Source organism: Mustela lutreola, chromosome 6, assembly GCF_030435805.1.
Source record: "Mustela lutreola isolate mMusLut2 chromosome 6, mMusLut2.pri, whole genome shotgun sequence".
Taxonomy (NCBI): Eukaryota; Metazoa; Chordata; class Mammalia; order Carnivora; family Mustelidae; genus Mustela; species Mustela lutreola.
This window is the reverse complement of record NC_081295.1, coordinates 133420167-133442754: the sequence shown is the minus strand read 5'-3', so window position 1 is coordinate 133442754 and position 22588 is coordinate 133420167. Positions and strand designations below refer to the sequence as shown.

Below are 22588 nucleotides of genomic sequence, written 5' to 3'. Positions count from 1 at the left end.
AGGCTCTGAATTGGGAGTGGTGGGGACAGACAGCAGCCACAGAATACCTTATGAGGATGAGTACCTGCTTCTGTTACTCTCCAAGGAAATTAAAAGATCCAAATGGTCAAAAACTGACCATTATTGCTCCACAGCCATCCCCCTCTGGACTATTTAGGATCTGACCACCACCCACAACAAAATGTGATCAGTACGCCCACCAAACTGTGAGTTGCAAAGGGGAAGCTGGTCCCGTTCTTTGAACACCTATCCCTTGATGGCCACTCAGTGAGCCCTAAGTGGTGACTTTCTACTCTGCCTGTTATTCCCTGCCCTCATTCCCTGCTGGTGGAAAAGAGAAAGGGGCAAAAGGTAAAACTCTCCCTGGCTACAGGAAAGAGAACAAAAGGGGCACAAAACTTGGTTTCCTCAAGTCAGACTCTTGCCTTCATTATCTTGCCTGGTTTTCTTTTACGTTCTTTTCACCTTCTGGTTTTTGTTTAGCCAGAAGGAGCTAGGGTGAAGGAAAAAAAGAACAGAAAAAGTTCCTTCATCTCTTTCTCTCCTGAGAAGACCCACAATCAGAACCTGGCCTGTGTTACTCAAGGCACAGACCCCACACCATGTCAATTATACAACTTGGGGGGAAAAAAACCCAACAGTGTAGAGTTGCATTGCTGGCTGGTAGAGAAGAGAGCCTGGTGATCCCAGGATGCCCATGGAGGAAATAGGTCTCTAAAACAGCTATTTGTTATATATATTTTATTGAAAAAATTTTACATCAAAATAGTTTGGCAAACTGTAAAAGTATACATAAGTGCAAATATATCCTCCTTTTAAAATACAAGCAAAGTGTGAGTATACACGAAAGTCATAAAAATATCTTTAAAATATGGTGGTAGAAAACAACCTTGTAAAAAAACGTTGTATTGTCACAATACTGAAAACCACTTTCTTAAACTAGACACATTGTTTCTAAATACTTTCTTAATAATGTTCTTTGGCACCTGTATCCAAACTTAGTGTTTGGCGGAACAGAACTCTCTTTTGGCTAGGCAACAAGATGAGGCTTTCTTGAAGTCTTGTGCTTAGCACTGCCTTTTTGAAAAGCACAAAAATTTTCATAGACAAAGAAAAACACAAACACACAACTTGCGTTTTTCAGACCCTGATGACTGAAGGTAATGAAGATCCCAGAGTTACAGGTTTATGTTTTTCATGTGGTGACTTTTTACGATCCGCTAAAAAGCTGAGTTCTCCGTTGGCTCTCTCCCTCGTGGGGATCCTGCATATATTCATATTAGGGTATTGCCAGGGTTGTCCTTCTACCAATGGTAGACAAGTATCAGTGAACAGCGCTGGCCTGGGGATTCTGGCTAAGTGACTGGTGTGCTACTTAGTGCTAGCGCCGTGCATAGTGGGGGAGTCCACCTCAGTTCATTCTGCCCTGCAGAAGAGAGAGCAGAGAGTGGCCAGGGCATGGCCTCCTTCCCTCCATTCACATGACACAGGGCTTAATATCCTGGCAGACACTCTGGTGGTGGTGATGGTGATAATATGGTCCGCTTGCAGAGGGATGGAAAGAAGAAATGCCATTAAAGTTGAGGACAAAATCCTTTCTGTCACACACTGGGGTAGAGTGATGCTGGTATCGAGGCAGTCCCACTGAAAGAAGAAAGGAAAAGCTCTTCAGAAATAGTCACTCAGCAGAGGATGAGGCATGTTACTTTTTTTTTTTTTTTTTTTTACGATGAGGCATATTACTTTTTAAATTTAAATTTAACTCACGCCTTATTTTGACTCAGGGTAAGAAAGGGGTTGATGTGCCTTTTGTCTATCGTTTGTTAGAAAACGGGTAGAGCAAACCCACCTCTAGAAGTTTCTCAAAGTTTCAAACTGGGTCATAGGAGGTCTGTGAAATCACTATGTTTTGTTTTGACGTGCCCGCACACAAGAGCACGATCCTCCTCTAAACCGGGTTCTAGAGCGCCTGAATTCCCCTTTTATTCCCAGACCCTCAGGAACGCTTTAATCGCGGAGGGTGCAACCGCGAGGGGACTGTTTGACCCACACTCTCTGTAGGGTTCCCTAAGCGCCGGTCTCCTGGCCCTTGATGCCAGGGCCTGGCTGCAGAGGCCAAGCCCCCTTCACAGAAACACCACCGCTGTCGCTCTCACTTATTCTTCTGAGCCTCCTGCCTGTTTCTCAATTAACTGGCCCAGTCAGAATAGCAGGTCACAACAAAAAGAGATGAGAGAAAACAATTCCTTTGCAAGACAAAGGGCCTGGAAAGAAAGTACAGGTCGTCCTAAGTTAGTAAAGTCTCAGGCTTCCCTTAGAGAAGCCTTTCTCCAGGGAGCAGATAATGCTCTTCGATAAACGCTCAGCTGCAGACCCTTCTGCACGTCGAGGTGTCAGGCAGCGCGGGGAGCCCCTTAGAGAACTCCAGGATGGCAGAGGGCGGAGAAGGCTCTCTCTCCTCTCCTCTCCTCCCCGGCCGCTGCTCTGAGGAGGCCCAGAGCCCGGCCGCAACCCGCTGCCGACTTTTGCTTTTGCTTTCTCAGCGCCTCCCGGCCCCGGGGCGCAACTGGCCGGTGGCGTCCGGAGCGCGCCGCGGCCGGGTCTTCTCCCGGACAGAGTCTCTTTCCGCGCTGAGCTGGGTAAGGCCTCTTCGCCTGCGTATTTTCTGGGTACCCGCGCCTTATGGGACCATAAATTGCATGTTGGGGGTCAGGCCAGATTCGAATTTTGAGTGCGTGAAAACCGTACTCGCCCGCCCGCGGCGCTCGCGCCCAGCTCCCACCGCCTTGGCCTGGCAGCATCCCAGGGCTGCGAGCGGTCGCTGACTTGAGCCACGTTTGTTGCCTTGTAGCACCTACTGTCGCCAACGGCGCGCCGCATTGATTGCAGAAGGCAGCAACACGTCCACGCGGCCCCGGTGTGTGCTTGTTGCTCTGCATACAGGTGCCTTCGCCCGTCGCGTTACAGCACTTTTCAGTGCCAGTTCTATGAGCTCAAAATAGCGGGCTCAGGCAGGACCCAGAGCTAGAGCTCTGGGTTACGACCACTGAAGGCCGCCGCCAGCTCTTTGATGTGACCAGAGAGAGATAAAAGCCCCTGCTCCTTCTTGAAAGACTCACTGTAATAAATGACGGGTGCGGGGCCTCCCTGAGCACGCGGACCTTGGACGCCCCATCCCAAGCTGGACTCCGCTGCCCGCGGGGGTGTGTTGTGTGCGTGTGTGCGTGCTTGTATGCTGCGGGGAAACTTCTTGGACTACCAGCCCCTCGGTCTGCTCCGCCTCCCAGCTCCTCGCTGGGCCATAGTCCCTCGTTGGGCCGCGGTCCACCAGCGGCGCACTCTTAACACGCTCCGCTGGGCCCGCTCACCCAGCCTGCTCCTGCTGAGCCCCCACTTCTCCTCCGCCTGGGGGATGCCAACTAGGACGGGGAAAGAGAGGGACGGGAGCCAGAGGACGAGGGAAGAAGGGGCAGAGCGTCCTGGTCGGGCCTTGGCACCAATGACGGCCTCCCCAGGATTCCCAGGCTCTGCCCATAGGTCGTACGAGGCTCCCGGGCAAGGCCGCTGCGGGAGGCCGGCCTGCTCCCGCTCTGCCGTTTTAGTTTTCCAAGTTTGTGTTTCCGGGTCCCGAATTTCTGAGACCTGTGTGTGAGCTTGGGTGTGTTGGGTAGGGCGAGGGCGGCCTCAAAGAACAATCATAAGTCTCTTTCTTTCTTGCGAGTTCTTTTGTTTTTAAATTTTTGGGTACTGTTTCAGGGCAGCTGGAAAACCTCGAAGTCTGGGTTCAAACTGAGTAGACCCTGCTTGGAGAAGGGGAATGGGGAACACTAGGAGGGCAGAGAGCAGAGGGCAGCGGGCTGAGCGGGGAGAGGAGTGGTGGGCTGGAGAGTGGGGGAGTGCGCGCCGCCTGGGGTGAGCGGTGATTGACAGCCAGTCCCAGGGGATTAAAAAAAAAAAATGAAGAGGGAAAGGTCGTCTGTATTGGTTACTTGTTGAAATTCCCATAAAAATTGAACAAGACTCTGCTCTCAGTGGGTTAAGTCAGGCTAAAATCCTCTCCCGTGTGGTCCTGCCGAGACTGTCTTTGTTTAGTTAACCTCTGAGACCCGCATTTAAAAGGCCTATTTGGGAAATTTCACCGTCCAGGGAACCAACATCTTTTGCCCATTTCTGGGCTTCCCGTCTCCCCTGCAGTTCATGTCACAGGCTGATTCCCGGACATATATCGTGTGCATCATCCTCTGAGGCTTTTTCTAATTGGGGTGAAAGGTGGATGTGAACTAAAACACCATTAGATAGACAGATCAGCCTGATTTTAAGCCTGTGGGTGCTTCGAGAGAGGTTAATATGACAGAATTTATCTCCACTGACCGAGAAACCTGGTTAAATATTCAAATTCCCTCCTCCACCCCATCTGTTCCCTCCCACCTTTCATCGCCTTCGGCAAGTCAATAAATTTTCATAATCTTCAACCAACAAAATTTACACCAGCAACACAACTGAAGTCCAAGAGGCAAGCATTTCTCAGGGGAATCACAACGTGGGCCTCAGGTCCTCCTGGCCTAGGACAGACTCATGTCATCAATGTAGGTCCACTGTGTTGGGAAGTAAGGGACTCCTCACAGGCTGGTGCCCCTCTCTATTAGTAACACCTCCCTCCTATGAACAATCCTGGATCCCCCCTCTGCCTTCTTCCCTGACCCTCCCTCATTTCCCCTCCCCTCAATTCTGGCCCAGTTGCAACCCCTCCTCACCCACACCCTCAGCATACAAAACATGTCCCTTTCTGACGTCTACTTTGGGAGGAAAGCAACAGCAAACAAACTAAACACACCTGCGTGTGCCAGCGCCGTGCATACACACACACACACACACACACACACACACACACACACACACGGAAGCAGACACAGCTCCTTGGCCAGGCTCCCCAAAGGCTCTCTCTAAACTAAGTTGGGCCTGAGATTTGAGACCTGCCGTCCATAGGGACACCCTGGGACCCCAGGAAGTCAGTCGCACCATCCTCCTGGCAGTGCAAATTCTGGAGGCCCAGCTCTTGGCCAAGGGTATGAGAGAGGGCAGTATGACCTCAATCCTCTCCCCTCCATGAATAAGGTTCCCTCTTCTCCCAGCACCCACCCACTCCTCCCAGTGCCTTCAGACTCCCTGGCTGCGGCGACCCTGTGGAAGTTGCAGTAGCCGTGGAGCCTGGAAACCTAGAGGCGCGCACTGCGTTACCTGAGAGGTCCTCCCGGGCGTTCTGGTGCAGGTAGCTCTGCTCCAGCGAATAGGAGGACATGCTCGAATGCAGGCCTGCCGAGGCTGCGGGGTTGCTGCTTGGCGTCAGGGAGGGCGGCTGCTTGAGGTAAGGCGAGGCGCCGGGCGAGCTCCAGTGCGCCGCGGGGCTCGTGTAGGGAGAGTGGCACTCGATGGCGCTCGCCACGGCTGGGGATGAGGGCACTGGGCTGCTGCTGCTGTCCGGGCCGTAATCCCCTCCGCCGCCGCCCCCAGCAGCTCCGACACCCCCAGGCCCGGCGGGCACGGGACAACTGGCCATGTAGGTGGATCCGGGGTTGGGCGACATGTGCGGGACGTGGTGATGATGATGGTGGTGCGGATGCGCGTGGCCCGGGGCGCCTGTGCTGGCGTCGTAGCCCGCAGGCATCATGTCGAGGCCTCCGTAGCCGCCCTGCCCGTGGCACCCGAGAGGCGCCGATGGGGGCGCCTGGAAGTCGAAGCCCTGTGGCAGCAGCGAGGCCCCGAAGCCCAAGCCACTCACTACGCGGTGGTACATGGGCTTGAGCGCCTGGCATTTCCGCCTGAAGCCGCGGGGCCGGCGGCGGAACGAGCCCTCCTCGAACATGAACTCACTGGCCGGGTCGATGGTCCAGTAGTGACCCTTGCCGGGTCTCCCGAGGCCCTTGGGCAGCTTGATGAAACACTCGTTGAGCGAGAGGTTGTGGCGCACGGAGTTCTTCCAGCCCTGGTAGGCGCCGCGGAAGAAGGGGAAGCGCGCCTGCAGGAACTGGTAGATCTCGCTGAGCGTCAGGCGCTTGCTGGGCGAGCTCTGTATGGCCATGACGATGAGCGCGATGTACGAGTAAGGAGGCTTCTCTGGCCGCCGCAGCCCCGAGCTCGCCTTCTTGGCGCCCCCACTCCCGGCGCCCGCGCCGCCGCCGCCGCCACCCGCGCTCTTGCAGGCGGCAGAGGAGGCGCTGGCCGAGTTGGAGGAGGAAGAGGAGGAGGCACAGGAGGCTGAGGAAGACGATGAGGACGACGAGGTGGTCTCCAGGGCGGCGGCGGCGGGCGGCGGGCTCATCAAGGCGGCCTGGAGTGCGCCAGGGGCCGGGCTGCACGCGCGGCGGAGCGGGGCCGGCGGCGGGCGCGGCGGGGGCGGCGGCGGCCCGCCCTCGGTGGTCATCTGGGACCGGGGAGCGAGGCCTGGCCGCAGGGGCGGGCCCCCGGCCGGGAACGGAGGCGCCGGAACGGGGTCGGCCCAGAAGCCGGGCGAGCGCCCTATTCGGCCGCCCGGGCTGCAGCGGTGGCCACTCCGAGCCAGCGCTTCGGCGTCGCCTCCCTCAGCTCCGCTGGGGCTTCTGGCGGCGGCGGCGGCGGCAGCGGGCCGGAGGCAACGCCCGGCGCATCCCTCCCCTGAGCCTCTGGCCCCTGTCTTGCGCAATGGCCTACGGGCCCGTAGAACCAAAGAGGCTGCGTGCCGGGCAGCTGCGCCCGCGAGCTGGGACCACGGCAGGGACCCCGGGGACGAGCCCGACGTCTCCCTTCAGGAGCGCTCCTCGCTCTGTCTCTCAGACTTCCTCCCTCCCGCGCCCTCCCCCGGCCGCCCTCCCTCCCTCCCTCGCTCCCTCCCCCCACCCCCACCCCGCCCTGCCCCCTCCACGCTCCGCGCCGTCTTGGGGAGGGCGCGCTTGGCCTCAGTGCTCACTCCTCCCCCCTCCCAACCTGGCGGCAGGCTCCGTCTCTTATCTCGCTCCTCTCTCTCCACGGGTTTCCTTGGCCTTTTAATTTCTCTCGACCACTTTCCCTCTCACCTACCCACCCTCTTTCAAACGGAGGGACCACAGAATCACATTTTGCTAGGCTGACTCCCATTTCCAGCAAAACTCGACCACCGATATAACTTTATAAGCTTTTCTTTCTCGCTCCCCTTACAGCACCCCTGCCTCCCATCCCAGAAAACAGCCACCCCCTTCGGAGAGGACCCACCCATTCTTCTCTCCGCTATCCTCCTCCTTCTCCCTCTCTTCCTCCTACCCCCTGTCCCCTCAATCCACCCCCACCCCGTCTCCGTCTCCCACCCCGTCTCCGTTCTCCTCCTCCTCCTGGCTCCTCCTGGGCCGAGTGGTGCTGCCGCTGGTGCTGGGGCTGCCGCCGTCGCCGGGAGCCTCCTTAGCTGCCTTCCCCCGCGCCCGCACTGACACCATCTGTCAACATCATTTAGACATTACAGCCCTCAGCCACACGCCAGGGTGCCAAACGCCCAAAGGTAAAGTGCCAATCCTCTCTCTTTCTGACAGGGCCTGGAAGATCCGCAACAGTTGCTAGTAGAGGGCAAGAAGCCGAGGCGCTGCAAAGCACCCTTCTCCCTGCCCCCTGCCCCCCGCCCCCTGCCCCCGTCTCGTGCTGCCAGAGGATCCTGAACAGGTTTGGAACTTTGAGAAGATGGGTATAGATAGAGTAAATTCAACCCAGGTTTAGAATAGGATTCATGTTTGCGTTGGTTTCCACTTCCTTTCAGTTTTCCACTTGATGTTTTGGAAAAAAAAGAAGAAAGGAAGGAAGGAGGAAGGAAGGAAAAGAAATGCAGAAAGAAGGCTGACACTGGGCGAGAGAAGTGAGATAGCTGTATTTATATTCAGGCCTGAAGGGCTGTGTAACTCTCACTAAATTTACCTCCTCAGTCTCATGTTGTCCACCAAAAATGCTGTGCCATCTCCAAGCTGCCTTATGTAGGAGAACACTCCAACACAGTGTAGCTAATTCCTCTCTAAGTAAGAGTGAGGCTGGGAGAGAGGATGTGCCCTCGGGAGGAATCACTTCCAAGGAGACCCGACAGTTAGTTATTGGATTACACGTGCAAGGAAATGTAGTCTGACCAGGGACAGGGGCTGGAAGTGGGAGGAGGAGAGCCTGAGGCCTGGGAGCTGGCTGGGCCACACTAGGGCTGATGCAGGAGGCCCAGAAGGGGAGGTGCTGTAGACCAGAGGACCAAATGGGAGGCTGGGCTGGACACACCTCTCTGTCTACTCTGAAGGGATTGAGGTGCATGTATGTGTGCTGGAGAGCCTGGCAAGGGGGGTAGGATAAGAGAATCTGAGATCGGTCAGGGATCTAGAGAAAGGCCAGCTGCAAAGAACCTTGGATCAGAACCGAAGCAGATTTTGGGAGGAATGGCACTAGCTATCTGTGCCCCTGGAGATACCAAAAAGAGTATCTGCTCTTGGCTAAGCATGCTGGTGGAGCTGTAGAAGCAGCGGAGAGGGAGGGGTGGGAAGGGGGAAGCTGGGGGCTGGGCTGGGGCTGGCCCCAGACAGTGACCTGAAGTTGAGTGGAAGCAGGCTTTTTCCATCAAACCCTGCCTGGATACCACACACAGAGACCGAGTGTCAGTTTACTGCCCTGAGCCGGGCTCCTTTTCCCTAAGCTCCACAGTAATTAGACAAAGAAAACCTAAATTAGCTGAACAGGCGTCGACAGCTTCCTCCAGAGCACCCCTGGTACCTACATGGGAATGTGTCCGAAAATGGCTTGATTGTAGCCGAGAGTCAGCTAAGAAAACACGGCTAAAATGAACTCAGTTTACCGCTCATTTCCAATAGAAAAAAGAAACAAGTCAGTCTTTTCCGGATGGGATGTTTTGATTGAGTTGGGGGGTGGGTGGGTGTTGCAGTTGCTTCTACTTCTAAGAATTTCTTTCTGAACGACATGGGAGCATATTTTAGAGATGGGTCCCCATTTATTTCAGGTTTTTCCCCTCTAACCCCTCTTTGTCATTTTACATGGGACAATTTAAATGTAAGTAACTAAATATAGAAGTATATATAGTAGGTGCATAAGTCAGTGCTTTGAGTGTCTGAAAAATAATTAAATGCAATAGAAGCTGGTGTCAGGAGGACAGATAATAACTCAAAGGAGCCCCACTGACATAGCCTTCTCTCTCTCTCTCTCTCTCTCTCTCTCTCTCTGTGTGTGTGTGTGTGTGTGTTTAGTGGGAATAGAATTGGCCCAGGTGGAAGAATAAGGAAAACGAAGGCAATCATCTCATTTGAAGGAGGGGATGATAGACAATGGAATTTGGGGAAATTCAGCAAGCAAGTAAATGTAACTGAACCCTCTCTGTCCACACTAGGAATTCAATGTATATTGGATTTCAGGCCCTACAAGGTTTTAGGACCCAGCAACTGAAGAATAAAAAGCACCAACCCTCAAATTTAAGCAGGTTAAAATACCAGGGAGTTTTAGAGGCTCCATTCCCTATCCAATCCAAGTGACCACTGTATTCATTTACCTAAACTCTTCAGACTTGAGAGAAATACCACCTAGAGTTTGCTGAGTGTTCCTGGAGGCTAGACAGTCCTGAAAAGGCCATCGGCATTGGAATTACAGTCCCAGCCTGGAACAGCTTCTGTGGACTTGAAGCTTTTCTCTCTCTCCAGGGGTCTAAATACTACCCTGCACTCCACAAAAATATGGAGGTTAATGACCTTAGTTATCCGAGCAGGAAGAGGCTCTTCTCTAAAATTCTTCCTTGCAGACCCCATTTTTGCCATGGAAATTCCCCTAGACCTAAAGTTTGTTCTAGAAATACAAAACGTCCGATTTTGTTCCTGATAGATTTCACAAGTACAAGGCTTTCCACTCTTATCATGTCACAACCACGTGGTCTAAATACAGTTATCTCCCCTTTAGCCATAAGGAAGCAGGGACTCAGAGACATCAGATGACCTGCTGCATCTGATGTGACAAAGTGACACAGCTGGCCTGTACTGGGGGGCCTGGGATCCCAGTCTAGGGCTGTTTCCAGTACCTTGCATCAAAACCTCTCAACTTTGTTTTAATTACTCATTTATACAGATCTCCTGGGTAAGAATGCATGTCAAATTCTTTATCCCTGGCAATAATATCTGAATTTCTATTTAGAAAAGACAGTTTATTTTTATTTTTTTTAAAGATTTTATTTATGTATTTGACAGAGAGAGATGACAAGCAGGCAGAGAGGCAGGCAGAGAGAGAGGAGGAAGCAGGCTCCCTGCCGAGCAGAGAGCCCGATGCGGGGCTCGATCCCAGGACCCTGGGATCATGACCTGAGCCGAAGGCAGCGGCTTAACCCACTGAGCCACCCAGGCGCCCCTAGAAAAGACAGTTTAAAAGGAAAGTTGTCTCTGATACATAGCCTTGCTTAGGATGGTTCCCTCTCTCGGAAGCCCTTTCTTAAGGTGGTGAGCTCTTCCCGACTGACTTTCATTGCCTTATAAACAACACAAATCTTGATTTATTTTTTCTTACTGGAAGGAAAGGTATGGTTCGTTAAAATAAATATAGATGAGGCCAGGCTGCTCCTCGCTTATTAACCAGAAATACACAGCGTCGGGTGCAACCGCCCTCTGTCCGTCCCTGGTGCTCTGTCCCTCTTTGGTTGACTGTCTCTGTCTGGGCTGCGGGTTCTTTTCCCGCTCCAAACCTCAAGGCCCCGCCCCTGCTCCAGCGCAGGGGAATGTAAACCTCGGGAAGCTTCGGTTTCTCCGATTTGTTTTGTAATCGGCGTTTTATTCTAGGAAATCTCTTCATTATTGCGGTTTAAATCTTATGTTCTTAGCATACTTCCCTGCTTCGTGGGTTTTACATGAAATGGCTTAGACTAAACCAGTTACCCACCGGAGAGACGCATCCGCACCGACACTGTTTACCGCCATCCGAGACCTCTCCTCCTCGAGGCACTTCTCGCTCTGGTTACCCCTCCCTTCTTCCGCCAGCCTGGCTGGCGCAAAGTCTCTTCCCAAATCAGTCTGGAACTGGCCACTATATTCACCCCGTGTTTTGGTACAAAATTAACGTATGTAGAAGATTCTACAGCTCCTGGGAGGCCTTTCTAGTTGCTGACGATGGGCTCCGGTGCTGAGGCCGAGGGAGTGTCTGATTGTTTGAGGAAACCAAGGAAGACCTAGAGCCTATGCGCCACAGAGGCCCCTCTAGAAACTTTAATTTATATAGAAAATCCGCCGCTGAGGAGAGGGGGACTTGGCGAGGAGGGGTAACGGTGGGGATTTTACACCCTTCTCGGCGTCTGCTCTTCTTCTTCGGTCCAGAAACCCCCAGACCTCCGTGTTTGAACACCAGCTACCCAATTGCAAGTGTTTATTTGGATAGATCCCCGCCTCCCCCCACCCCCCCCAAACGCCTGTCCCGGGCAGGGCTCTTTTTATAGCCACCTTCTTGAGATATCGCGGATAGCCCCCTTCTCCTGGGCCTGGCGGTAGGCATGATTGGGTACCTCGCTTGACCTGGTCTGAGGTACTTGGAGAGGAAGAAGAAAAGAATCCAATCTACCGGAACCCCAGGTGGAGACTGCGCCTCTACCCATTTCTGCCCTTCTCAGATTTCAAGGCCCTAGTGCTCTTCAGTTGGGGACGCGACTTTGGGATGCTCCCTGGAGCAGGGCTCAACTGCCCACAGGACCTGACCCGGATGCAGGCCTAGTGGTACCAGGCCGGGCATCCTGAGGGCTCCGGTGGACCGTCCTTTTGTATCGTCCACAGCCAGCTGCTTTTATGGGTGGGGCTTGAGAAGAGGGGCTCCGTGGTAGGGATCGCAATTCTCCTAAAAGGCAGCTCTGGTGATTGCAAGGAGGAGAGAAAAGGGGCAGTGCCGGAAAAGACACAGTCCGTGTGTTCCCCAAGGGGGCAGGAATGAGTGGGTTTCCAGTAACGAAGGAAAATTAGAGAAGCTTCTACCGCACATACCCAATCATAGGAGAAAAAAGGCGGAAATAAGTGTGGTTGCTGGTGCCTTGACTCAGCACGTTAATTTTGCATCCATTCGTGCTGCTGGGAGGGAAGCCCCCCTTGAAGAGACAGAAACCGGAGGGACCAGGGCGTGTCTCAGGAGCACAGCCCCTCCTCTGCAGCCCCATGCCTTGGTCTTGGAAGGCCTCTCGCCCACTGCTTCTGCTTATCTACCCAGGGTTCTGGAGGAAGGTGGCTGGGCCTCTTGAGCGTCTGGCAGGGCCGGCGGGAGGGCCGGGCCCACCTGGGAGGCGCCCTTGGCCTAGGAGGGGTTAGCCTCTGGCACTGAACTTAGGAGGGTGCGCGTCCAGGGCAGCTGAACGCATTAGCCGAACGCGCCGGGAGCTCGAAAGGCCGTGCCTCGAACTCCCACCGACGGCCGTCCCTCGAACTCTGGGACCAATATGTCCCAGAGGAACTATGTTCCCGGAGGAACTAGGTTGGTCCGCTAGGGGTATGTGGGCCGGGAGGCACCCTGGAGGTTCCCAGCCGTAGTTGGGTTTTCTTCACTTGTCTGATTCGTCTCCTCTCCCCATGCGCTCCCTCGCCCCCCAAATAAATAAATATCTCCAAGGGCAGCGAACTCCGCAGGGCGCCGGGCCCTGCGCGCCGCGCCGCGATGGATGAACTTCCTGGAGCATCAAAACTCCCCTCTTGTCCTCCCTGCTGAGCTCAGGATATGGTGCGCGCTTGCTTCTCTTCAGAAAAGGAAACGTAGCTCTTCCAAAAATATAAATCAGCGCTGACGTCCAAATATTTCTTTTGTCCTCCAGCATCCTCTGTGGGGATAAATAAAACGTGCTCGGCGCCCAGAGCCCGACTCGGGACCTCGGGCGCCCAGACGCCGCCTTGGAGGAGCTGCGTTTTGGGAGTCTTCCTTCTCATCCATCCCCCATTACTCTCCTCTCTGCCCCTCCTCCAGTCTGGCAGTCGATCCCTGTTTTGGGATGCGGCCTGACTGCTGGTAGCAGGAGAAGGGCAGCTCTGGGCGGCAGAGGACAAAGGCCCGCGAGGCCGTCGGGAGGGGGAAGTGAGGGCTCACCAGTGCTAGGACAGAAGAGGAGACTGGGAAAGCCCCAAGACCATGGATCTTTGGAAACTGAGGCCACCCATCCTAGACGAGGCCCCAAAGCTGTCCTTCCAAGCTGGCCTTGCTTTGGAGATTTCGAGTCTTCCCAAGGAGCGTGAGCTTAGGGGTTTCCCATAGGTGTTCCCAACCCCAGGGCAGCCTCCTCTTAGAGAAGAGCCCAGAGGAGTCCATGTATGTGGGCCTACATCTCTGAAAGCTGCTGCCCATGAGAAAGAAGGGGGCTTTTCAGTGTTAGAGGCTGTGGCCTGTCCTTGTCTTGGTCTGTGAAACCCAAGGGATGGCTTGAGTCCCATCATCCTCTCCATTCCTCCTTCCCATCTCCCTTCTCCAATTTGGGAGAAATGGGTTGATTTTCCGTTGGGGCTTTGGAAGGAAGTCTATAGCAGAATGCCCCTAAAGCATCAGGATGGTCTGCTGGTGGCTTTGGCGCCTCCACTTCCCTTTCTGCTCCCCTGATAACCTGGTGTTAGGAGCCCACCAGCCCTTTTTCTGTCACCACTCCCTACCCCCAATGAATCATCCTGTCTCATCCACGCGGTGAAGCATAAAAGGCTCCCTAGGCTGAGGGTATCCAGACAAAGAGACATCTTCACCTGCCTTATCCTCTTCACATTCCCCCATGCCCTTCCCCCTTGGCCTCAAGTGTTCCTTTCCAGGCCTGGTTCTTCCAGGCTGCGTGGTGGGGGGCTGTTCTCCAGCCACCCCTTCCTCTCTCCAGGGGGGTCTTTATTGATGAGCTGCCTCAAAAACCCCAGCCCAATATGTCCCAGAAGGGTTTAGACAATCCATCACCCACCACTTCAAGAATGCTTCCTCCCTTTCAAACACAATCCTCGAACACCAGGCGGGCTGCGGTGGGGAGGGGCGCGCACTTGAAAAGAAAGCAGCTATATAATCAACGTCAAACCATCCCGCAACCTTTCGGAAACAGGGACTGCGGCCAAAAATCTCTCCAAATGATTTAGGCGGCCCTCCTCGCCCTCTCCTCCGCCCTCCACTTTGACTCTCCCCTGCGCCTGCAGTCGCGCGGCCAGCGCGGCAAACGCACATCCCTGCTCTGCATTGAAGGTCAACGCTAAAAGCTTCTCCGTGGGCGTAGGTTGCATTTTAGGAGAAAGCGTTTCTCCTCTTGGGGTTCAAGGAGAACATGCTTTCGGGATCTGGTCATAGTGTCCTTGTTGGTGGAAAGGGCTAAACTGGGAAGGCTGGACATGAAGCTGTGGATTCGTCAAATGATGTCTCCTTCCCTCCCTCCGAAAATCCTCAGATTTTGCGGTGTTGTGGGCTGCGCCTTCCCTTTTCCTTGGTTGTCGGCTCCGGAGAAGCAGGGATTCTTTTCGTTTCCTCTGGGTGGCGCCAGGCTCTCGGGAATCGGGGTCGACGGGACTGCCCAACGCGCCTCCAACCGAGCGGCTCCCTCTGCTTCACCTGTCCGACGCTCCTGACGCCGCCGTCCGGGGTCCCCGCAGCCTCGCGGTCCGGAGCCCAGATTACTTAAAAAATGATCGTTTACCTCGTACTAGGTTGGCCACGTTAGGGCACATTCTGCTTTTGCTACCCCCTCACACCGTTAACATTTAGAGAAGAAAATAAGTCACAAACTTGATACTCCTTTATTGAAGCGCGCTCTTTCCGTTGCAAACATGCTTCTGCCATGTTGAAGAAACTCAGGGTTCAGTTCAGTTATTTTGGTTTCTGTAAGCAAGGGGCAGAGGGCTGTCTTCATTTGTAAGGTACACATCCAGACTCCTGGAGCTTTCCTGAGGTCTGGTGGAAAACAGACCACCGAGCGTCTGGTGGAGTCAGTTCCAGTCGGCTCTGCAGCCGGGTGTTTTGGAGAAGGCGCTTTCTTCAGCCTCAGCGTTCTCATCCGCGAAGAGGCTCCCAGACCTCTTGTTGTCTTCTGGGTCTACAGTGAGAGGGATAATTTTTTTTTCTTTTTATTATTTCTCATCCTTTTGACTAGAAGAAGCCAGGCGGCTTCTAAATGCTGGTGAAAGTTTGTAAGGTAAAGGGAACGTTGGAGGGCCTTTTGGGGAAGGCTAAATAGGAAGGGCAGATGATAAGTAGACTAGGAGTGGACCTGGGATTCCAGAAGGCCAAAGGCACTAGGTTTGGAACTCCAGAACAAGATGTCAACCATTGGCCTTCCTCTGTGTCATGAAAAGAACTGAGTTTTTGTGTTTTAGGAAGTATGGCATTCTTCACTGCAACTGACTTTCATTTAAAAAACTCTAAATATTAGATTTACTGAAGTGTAATTTCTATACAATAAAGCACACCCATTTATATGAAAAGGTTGAGCTTTTTTCTTTTTAAAATTTTATTATGAAAAATTTCATAGTACAGAAAAGCAGAGAGGATATATAATAAGGCTTCCTTTCAATACCCCTCACCTAGATTTAACAATTATTAAGATTTTGCTCGATTTGCTCCATTTTTCTTTTCTCTTTCTATTTTCATTTCTTGCTCAAATATTTTAGGACAAATCCAGATGTCATGTTTTAAAAGTGCAACTTACTACTTCTTAACACACCCACCAGTTGTAGCTCTCCCATACCTAAAGTTATATTTTGGTGCAGACAAGCACACTTCTTGGGGAAGTTGGAAATAGGGCTGGGACATTGTTCTGGAGGAGTATTCTACAAATAGGACTCTCCATCCTGCTACTCAGTCTTCCCAACTGACTTCCAGCCTCAAATATCTTGGCTTTCTCCTGGCTGCTGGAACTGTCAAGAAGTTGACAAACTTTCCCTCCCCAAACTTTTCCTCCCACACCCTCACTGGGGCTGGGTGGGTGTTTTAGCAGTAAGCTGTGAAAAGGGGTTCAGTCATTTGTTCTGTGGCTAGAGTTAACCCCACACTGTCTTCATAAATGCATATCAGATCACTATATAAAATTCATTTTATTGCAAGAGCATATGTGACCATTGAATATATCTATCCCGATGCATATGTGTGTATGTTTATCCATGTGGACTATATAGTAGTTTCTGAATCATTAACCCAGATAGTGGCTAGCCAAGAAATAATTTTTCATACTATTTGGAAGTTCTTGTGAGAAGATTTTGGATTAGGCTGGAGGAGAAAAGAGATCCTGGGGGATAGACCCGGAGGCACTACCAGTTGTATCCCCAAACCCCAGTTCACACCAGGACTTTTTGTGTATTTCAGAAATATGTGTTACTGATTTGTCTTATTTTTCCCCTCCCCCAGTAATACAGGTTACCTTTGTTCTTAGCATTTCCCTCACCCTCAGGGCAACCTTGAGCAGATGAATAGTGATGTGGTGATCTAAGTAGCCTCAAATTTTGTTTGACAATTGCACCTGCTCCTGATGATGTCTGTCTCTGTGCTTCAATTCCTGCTTTTTTTCCGGTAAAGAGGTAATAATAAAAATTTAAAAATAATTCTCCTCCTGCAGTGATTATAGAGATGAAATGAAAATTGTATAAGTATTAACATTTTTACATATACACATTTATGTTGTTATTTTTTGGCCCAATCCAACAAAATTGCTGTTTAGTTTTGAGGTACTTCTGTAAATTTTATGAGTACTTGGGATCTTTCCTTCCTTGGGCGATCTCTTAAATGCTTGTTTGGTTTTGCCCCTAATAAGGAAATGATGGTGGGTCCATAATCTACAAGTTTAAGTCCGCCTCTGCGGGCTGGGGTCTCAGGCCTCCGGGTATGCTTAGGCTGTGGGTGGCGCTGCGTGGCTCCACAGTGAAGGGCAAATACTCAGGGTGGGGTCGGGGACGGGGGTAGGGGGACTTTTCCCTTGGACTGGATCACGCGGCCGTTGGGGGAATGTCTTTCGTAGCATCGGGGCTGGTCCCGTGCCCTCTCAGTGCGGTGGGTCAATGCCTGGTGGCCCGAGCAGGCACGTGACCAGGGCGCGGGGAATGTGTGTGTGTGTGTGTGTGTGTGTGTGTGCGCGCGTGTGTAGTTGAGTTCTGTCAGAGGACTTCACTCGAGTAGGGTAGAGAGTCCCTTGTCTGAGTGCCGTGCGGAAGCTCCGGCCTGATAATGTTAGGTACGCGGGCAGGGGCCCGAGTATGTGGGACTTAGGGGGACTCACTGGGGGTCCAGCCACCTACAGCTGATTGGCATTAGAGGTTTTCGAGATCCCAAGGGAAAAGCGTGAAAGCGCGGAAGAAAAACTTGCCTGCGCGCTGCGGCTGGAGCTCAAGGGCTTCTCGCAGATTCCTCGCGGTCATGGGCCGCCAGCGAAGCAACCAGTGGCATTTGCTTGTTTTAGGCAGATATTTCCACGTTTTCCCCCCATTTCCCGTTTGCGACAGGCGCAGGCTCTGCACCGTCTTGTGGGAGGTGGAGTGGCAGAGAAAAAACCCTCGCGGTCCACATAACCGCGCCAGAAACAGAAGTGTGGGATACGAAAGGGCCACCGCTTGACACCCCTATTCTTTCCACCCCACTGGGCTCACAAAGCTCTGACTCTGAAAAGGTAACTTGCAATTTGAAATACTGAGGTCGTAAATGCTTTCATTCCGTTTAATATTTTTGCGTATATCTCCTCGTTCATACACCTTGCACATGCGAGCTAACCTGACCTTGAGCGTTACTTTATTGATCCGGACTTCAGTTTTGTCATTTCTTTCCTTTTCTTTCTAACCTTCTTTTCTTTTTCTCTTCCTTTCCTTTCTTTTTTTAAGATTTTATTTATTCATTCGTGAGAGACAGAGAGAGAGGCAAAGTGAGAGGCAGGCTCCCGGCGTGAGCCCAAAGCTGGGTCCCCTCCCAGGACCCCGGGATCATGACCTGAGCCCAAGGCAGAAGCCCAACTATCTGAGCCACTCAGGCGCCCAATTCTGTCATTCTGCAGTTGGGATTATAATAACAGCTGACCCACAGAGTTGCTAGGACTAAACGAAATAATACAAGTCAAGCCTGTAGAGCAGCGTGCAGCACGTGGGAAGCGCTCCACCAACAATGGCCCAGAAACCGCATCGATTCCTCTGACCTGGAATCTCTTTCTCCAGCGCAGCCCTAGAGTTTTCTCCGGGGTGACTTTTGGTGGTGGTGCGGGGGGCCTAAGGCGAATTGGGCCCCTCCGTCTGTCCCAGCCTCAACGAAACTCTTGGGCTTTGTTTTACTTTGGGATTCGATTAAGAATTTAGAGTTAAAAACGGAGCTGGAAGAAAGTACGGAAAGGCCCTGATGGGAAGCTGGGGCCGAAGGCTCAACCCCCGAACAGCTACGCGCCCAGAGGGAGAGGCTTCTGAGAACAGCCTGGGCTAATGCGCGTTGGGACGGGTCCAGCTCTGCGAGAAGGGAACTGGCGAGCTCTGGTGACTGGCGTCCGGCTTGGTTTGGGGCTACTTCTCCGTGCCTCGGCCGCACCACTCGGTTCGCTCAATGCGGTCAGACTGCTTGCGGGCGGGGGTACTAACACCCTAGGGTGGCGGTGCGCTACTGTGACCCCAAAGAGGAAGGGTGCCCATCCTGGGCAGAATGGAACGGAAACGCGGGGCACAGAGGGCAAGTTCAGAAGCTGGGGGTGGAAAGCGGAGAGGTCATTTTCATTTTAGTGCCTCGACGTTTCCCCTGTGTGATCGTTGGTCAGGTTCGTCTCCGTCCACGACCTATCTCCAAATACTACTTGGAAAAAGGCAGACAATAAACAGCTCTTCCTCTGCTGTCAGGCCTTTGCTTGAGATCGGCCCGGGCCTCTCTGGGACCCTGAGTAAAAAAGGGCGGATTGGCTTCTGCCAGTGCTAAAACGTCCCCCACAGCGGCCGCAGGATACCAGGCGCAAAACGTCAGGCGGGGCGGCAGGTCTGAGCCACTGCGGCTTGGAAGGCGTTCTGCCTGCCCTAGAGGGGGAGGGTAAGAGGGGAAGTGACCTCTTGAACCTCATCAAATGCAAATCCTATAAGAAATTTTTTAAGGAAAGAAAAGCGGAAGGACAGGGAAATGGAGAAACGCGGAGTCCACCTGAGGCTTGAATGGCCTTTTTAGAATTCCAAGCCCCTGGGGTTTGCAGACTTCTCTGCGGTAGACCGAAGATTGGTAATGAACTTTGGATTTTCCCCCAGGAGGGTGAAGCTACCAGTTGACTTCCTCCAATATGCATATTTTACATATATAAACACCTTAGCAGTTTAATAGCCATTTAAACAAATCATTCACATAAATTTTTAGTCTTTAAACGATCTGGCACAAAAAATGGTTTTTCTTTATTCTGGTTCTTTTTCTTCCTTCTTTTCATTACTGTTCTTTGCAGCTAAGGTTTCATGTCCAGGTTGGTGGCCAAAGTGTTTTTTCATGTAATTTTGCTGTCTGTTTAATTGTAACGATCCACATGACTTTCCCTATCAACATGGATCTAGGATAGATTCAGAATTTTATTTTTCCAACTGGAGGTATAGTTTTGGAAAAAAGCAAATGTCCTTTTTGTTTGGCTCTTGTTGGTTGTTAGCTAGGTCATGATGTTGCTAGTGGAGTGTTCCCCGGCACCAAGCCTAATGAGAGACTCAGCTGTGACTAGTTCTTGGCTTTAAAAAAGACTGACCTACTTGATGAGTCAGTTATTCACCTATTTACTCTTCAAGTCTCTGGAGTTAAAATGCTAAGAATTTGAAAAACTGTGAGTTTTCATTTGTCAACTTTTCATCCAGAAAAAAAAAAAAAAAAAGGAGGGACTTAAAGGTTTTTTCTTCCCCTATCGAAGGAAATGCTGTTTGAAGACAGGAAAATGTAAACTAAACCTCCAGGACCCATGCCATGAAACAAAATGGGTGTGGAGAATTGAACAGGCCAACAGGGCAGACAGGATTTTGGGAAGAAGCCTGGGAGAGGCAGGGACAATTAGGTCTTTTACACAGTATGCTGTTCGTGAATAAGGGGATGGCATGCATTTGGGAATCTGTGCTGGTGACAGAGTAAGGGCAAAGAAAAGAGAGTAGGGAGTGACAGATTGTTGTAGGGAGCACTTTCCATCTGGAGAAGTAGGTTTAAGTATCTCTTGTTGCTTTGTGGTGTAGATGGAGGGTGTATGTTGGCCTCAGGCTGAGGGAATTGGCCCTGCTGAGCTCAGCAAACAATGGACGTTAATAAACTTGTTTCGTGGGTTCTACCTATGAACATTTCTGCAGTTGGAGGGCTCTCAGAGAAGATCTGAGCCTGAAGTCCTTTCCATTTGTAAATCAGTTGCAAAGAATGTAGTTGAATTGGTGGGCATTTTATGAGCATAGAGATTTAACAAAATGGAGAAGAATGTAGATGCATATAGCAGGTTAAGTATGATGAGAATTTGTGTGTGTGTATGTGTGTGTTTTTTTCGCTTTTCATTTTCTAACATCATGGTTTATACGTAAATCCATAGTAGTGTGAGAATAATATATAATTTACATGTGTGAGAATAATACATAATTTCAGGTGCCTTGAATTCATTTTAATGTATCCCTTTTCCCTTTCTTACTAGGAAATTGTTTCAAGATCAAGATTTGATTGATGTCTGGACTTTAGATATTTCTACAAAGTGAAGATCAGTGTTGTGTAGTAGAGGTAATACCCCTTAAAAATATTTTTCCTGGGCTATACTACTTACACTTTTCCTTTATTTTTCATCTCCTTTTCTTATATAATGACTTAGTGTAATTTACTTTCATACTTTGAGTTAAAAGTGGAATTTTAGTGGTTGAGAGTGGAAGAAATCATTTTAGTCAAATAATGCAGAGAAGTGCATTTGCATCATTAAAGTTACCTTCATGTAATCTGCTTCTAAGGGCAGTAATGCTATTTTAAGAAAATGATTAAGCTTTGAAAGTTTAAATGATTTTAAAATATTCTAAGTTTCACTTTTAGTTTTCGGTGATAACTTACATTGTATTTACTTGTGACTTACCTTGTCTTTTTTAGAGAACTCCAATAACTTAGTGAAAGTCTGTTAACCTTCCCATGAATCCTCTAAAGAGAGGTAAACATATCTTTACTCTTTGAAACTATGACAATGGAGTCATTAGAAGAATAAAATAAGCCCGGAGGACAATACAATTTAACACTTTCATTAATAACTGGGAGTTTCAAAAGAAAGCAGGGGATAAGAGAATAGGAAAAAAATATATTTAAAAAATGCTTGCTATATCTAGATATTTTTCTAGATATATGTTTCTTTGGTTTACCTGGCATCTTTTCTTCCTTCTATTGGTAGCAACTTCTCTGTATCCTTAAGAACTTCTTGCTTCCACTCACTGTTGTGCTGGTGCAGTCACAGAGTTATGACACTCCCAGATTGGGATGGTTACGCAACCTATGCCAGTCTATATCGCACAACTTTTGGCCATTGTGCTTGGCCAAGCATAGGCATGGGCTCAACCTCAGTTACTTTACAATCTTCTGGGATAATATCTTAAAGATAATAAGAGAGGCTTACTCTTTTCTCTCCTGGATCAGGAACCATAAGGAAACATCCATGGAACTTCTTGTGGCCATCTTGTCACTTCCTTGCCTCCTTGGTAGAAGCCCACTTACAAGAGAAGAGAACCAACCCCAGAAGGAAGCAAAAGAGATAAGAGTATGGGGTGACAACACTGTTGGAGGCTGGGAATGGCCTGGGATTTTCTTTTGATCAGCCAATTCCTCTCTCCTACAAACTATTTACAAGTGCTATTCTGTACTAGGCACTGTACCAGGTGCTGGGGAAACATTCAGGGAAAGACAAAGTCTCTTCTTTCAAAACTGAAAGAGGGAGGAGAAGACAGACAACAAACAAGTATACAAAACCTCCTTCAGATAAAGGAAAATGGTATGAAGGCGGACCATTAATAAGTTAGTAGATAAATGAGAACTTTCTGATGATAATGTAAAGGGGGAAAAATAATTTTCCCTTTACTCTTCTGAGTTCTATGGCTGAGACCACCCCCTCCCTATAATAAAAAATAGATTGACAAAAGAAAAAACAATAACAACAAAAAAACATCTATGACTCCTTAATACATGGGAGAGACCTAGGAAAACTGAGTAACTCCCTGAAATGGCCCCAGCCATCACCTTAACTATCATCTAAAACTAAAGGGAAAAAAAAAAAGATTTTGGGGTGGGGGCTAGAGCCAATTGTGGGAGGTCACCAGGGCAAACAGAGTAAACAAGGATAAGTTTGTTATGCAGATTTAAATAGGTGCTAAGAGTTTCTTGTGATTTAGGTTATCCTTCTCTTCCTGATACAGAAAAGGAGATACCTACAAATGGAGATTTCCCTTATAAAATTAAATGTCCTCAGTTTTCAGAGCCTCTCCTGAGTTTGTTGTTTCTTTTCTCTTCTTCTTCTTCTTTTTTTTTTTTAAAGATTATTTATTTGAGAGAGAGAGAGAGAAAGCAGGAGAGAAGTGGGGCATAGGTAGAGGGAGAGAGAATCTCAAGCAGACTTTGCTCTGAGCACGGAGCCCAGTTTGGGGCTCGATTTCACAACGCTAAGATCAGACCTAAGCTGAAACCAAGAGTTGGAGGCTATAAG

At 50.6% G+C, this 22588-nt stretch overlaps 1 protein-coding gene and 1 long non-coding RNA gene across 3 annotated transcripts; one reads left to right on the top strand and one right to left on the bottom strand.

The window, feature by feature from the left end:
* Nucleotides 1-724: 724 nt before the first annotated feature.
* FOXF2 (forkhead box F2) lies at nt 725-6829 on the bottom strand. The gene is made up of 2 exons (XM_059179104.1): nt 5239-6829; nt 725-1644 (listed from the first exon to the last, which is right to left on the bottom strand). Exons 1-2 carry the CDS (start codon nt 6419-6421, stop codon nt 1478-1480), a joined length of 1350 nt encoding a protein of 449 aa, XP_059035087.1. The 5' UTR covers nt 6422-6829; the 3' UTR covers nt 725-1477.
* Nucleotides 2551-22360, top strand: LOC131834443 (uncharacterized). 2 transcript variants are annotated; one of them, XR_009354875.1, is made up of 4 exons: nt 2551-2639; nt 7536-7662; nt 20558-20640; nt 21529-22360. It is a non-coding gene; the product is annotated as an uncharacterized LOC131834443 (long non-coding RNA). The 2 variants fall into 2 exon arrangements; XR_009354876.1 differs by lacking the exon at nt 7536-7662.
* Nucleotides 22361-22588: the final 228 nt, after the last annotated feature.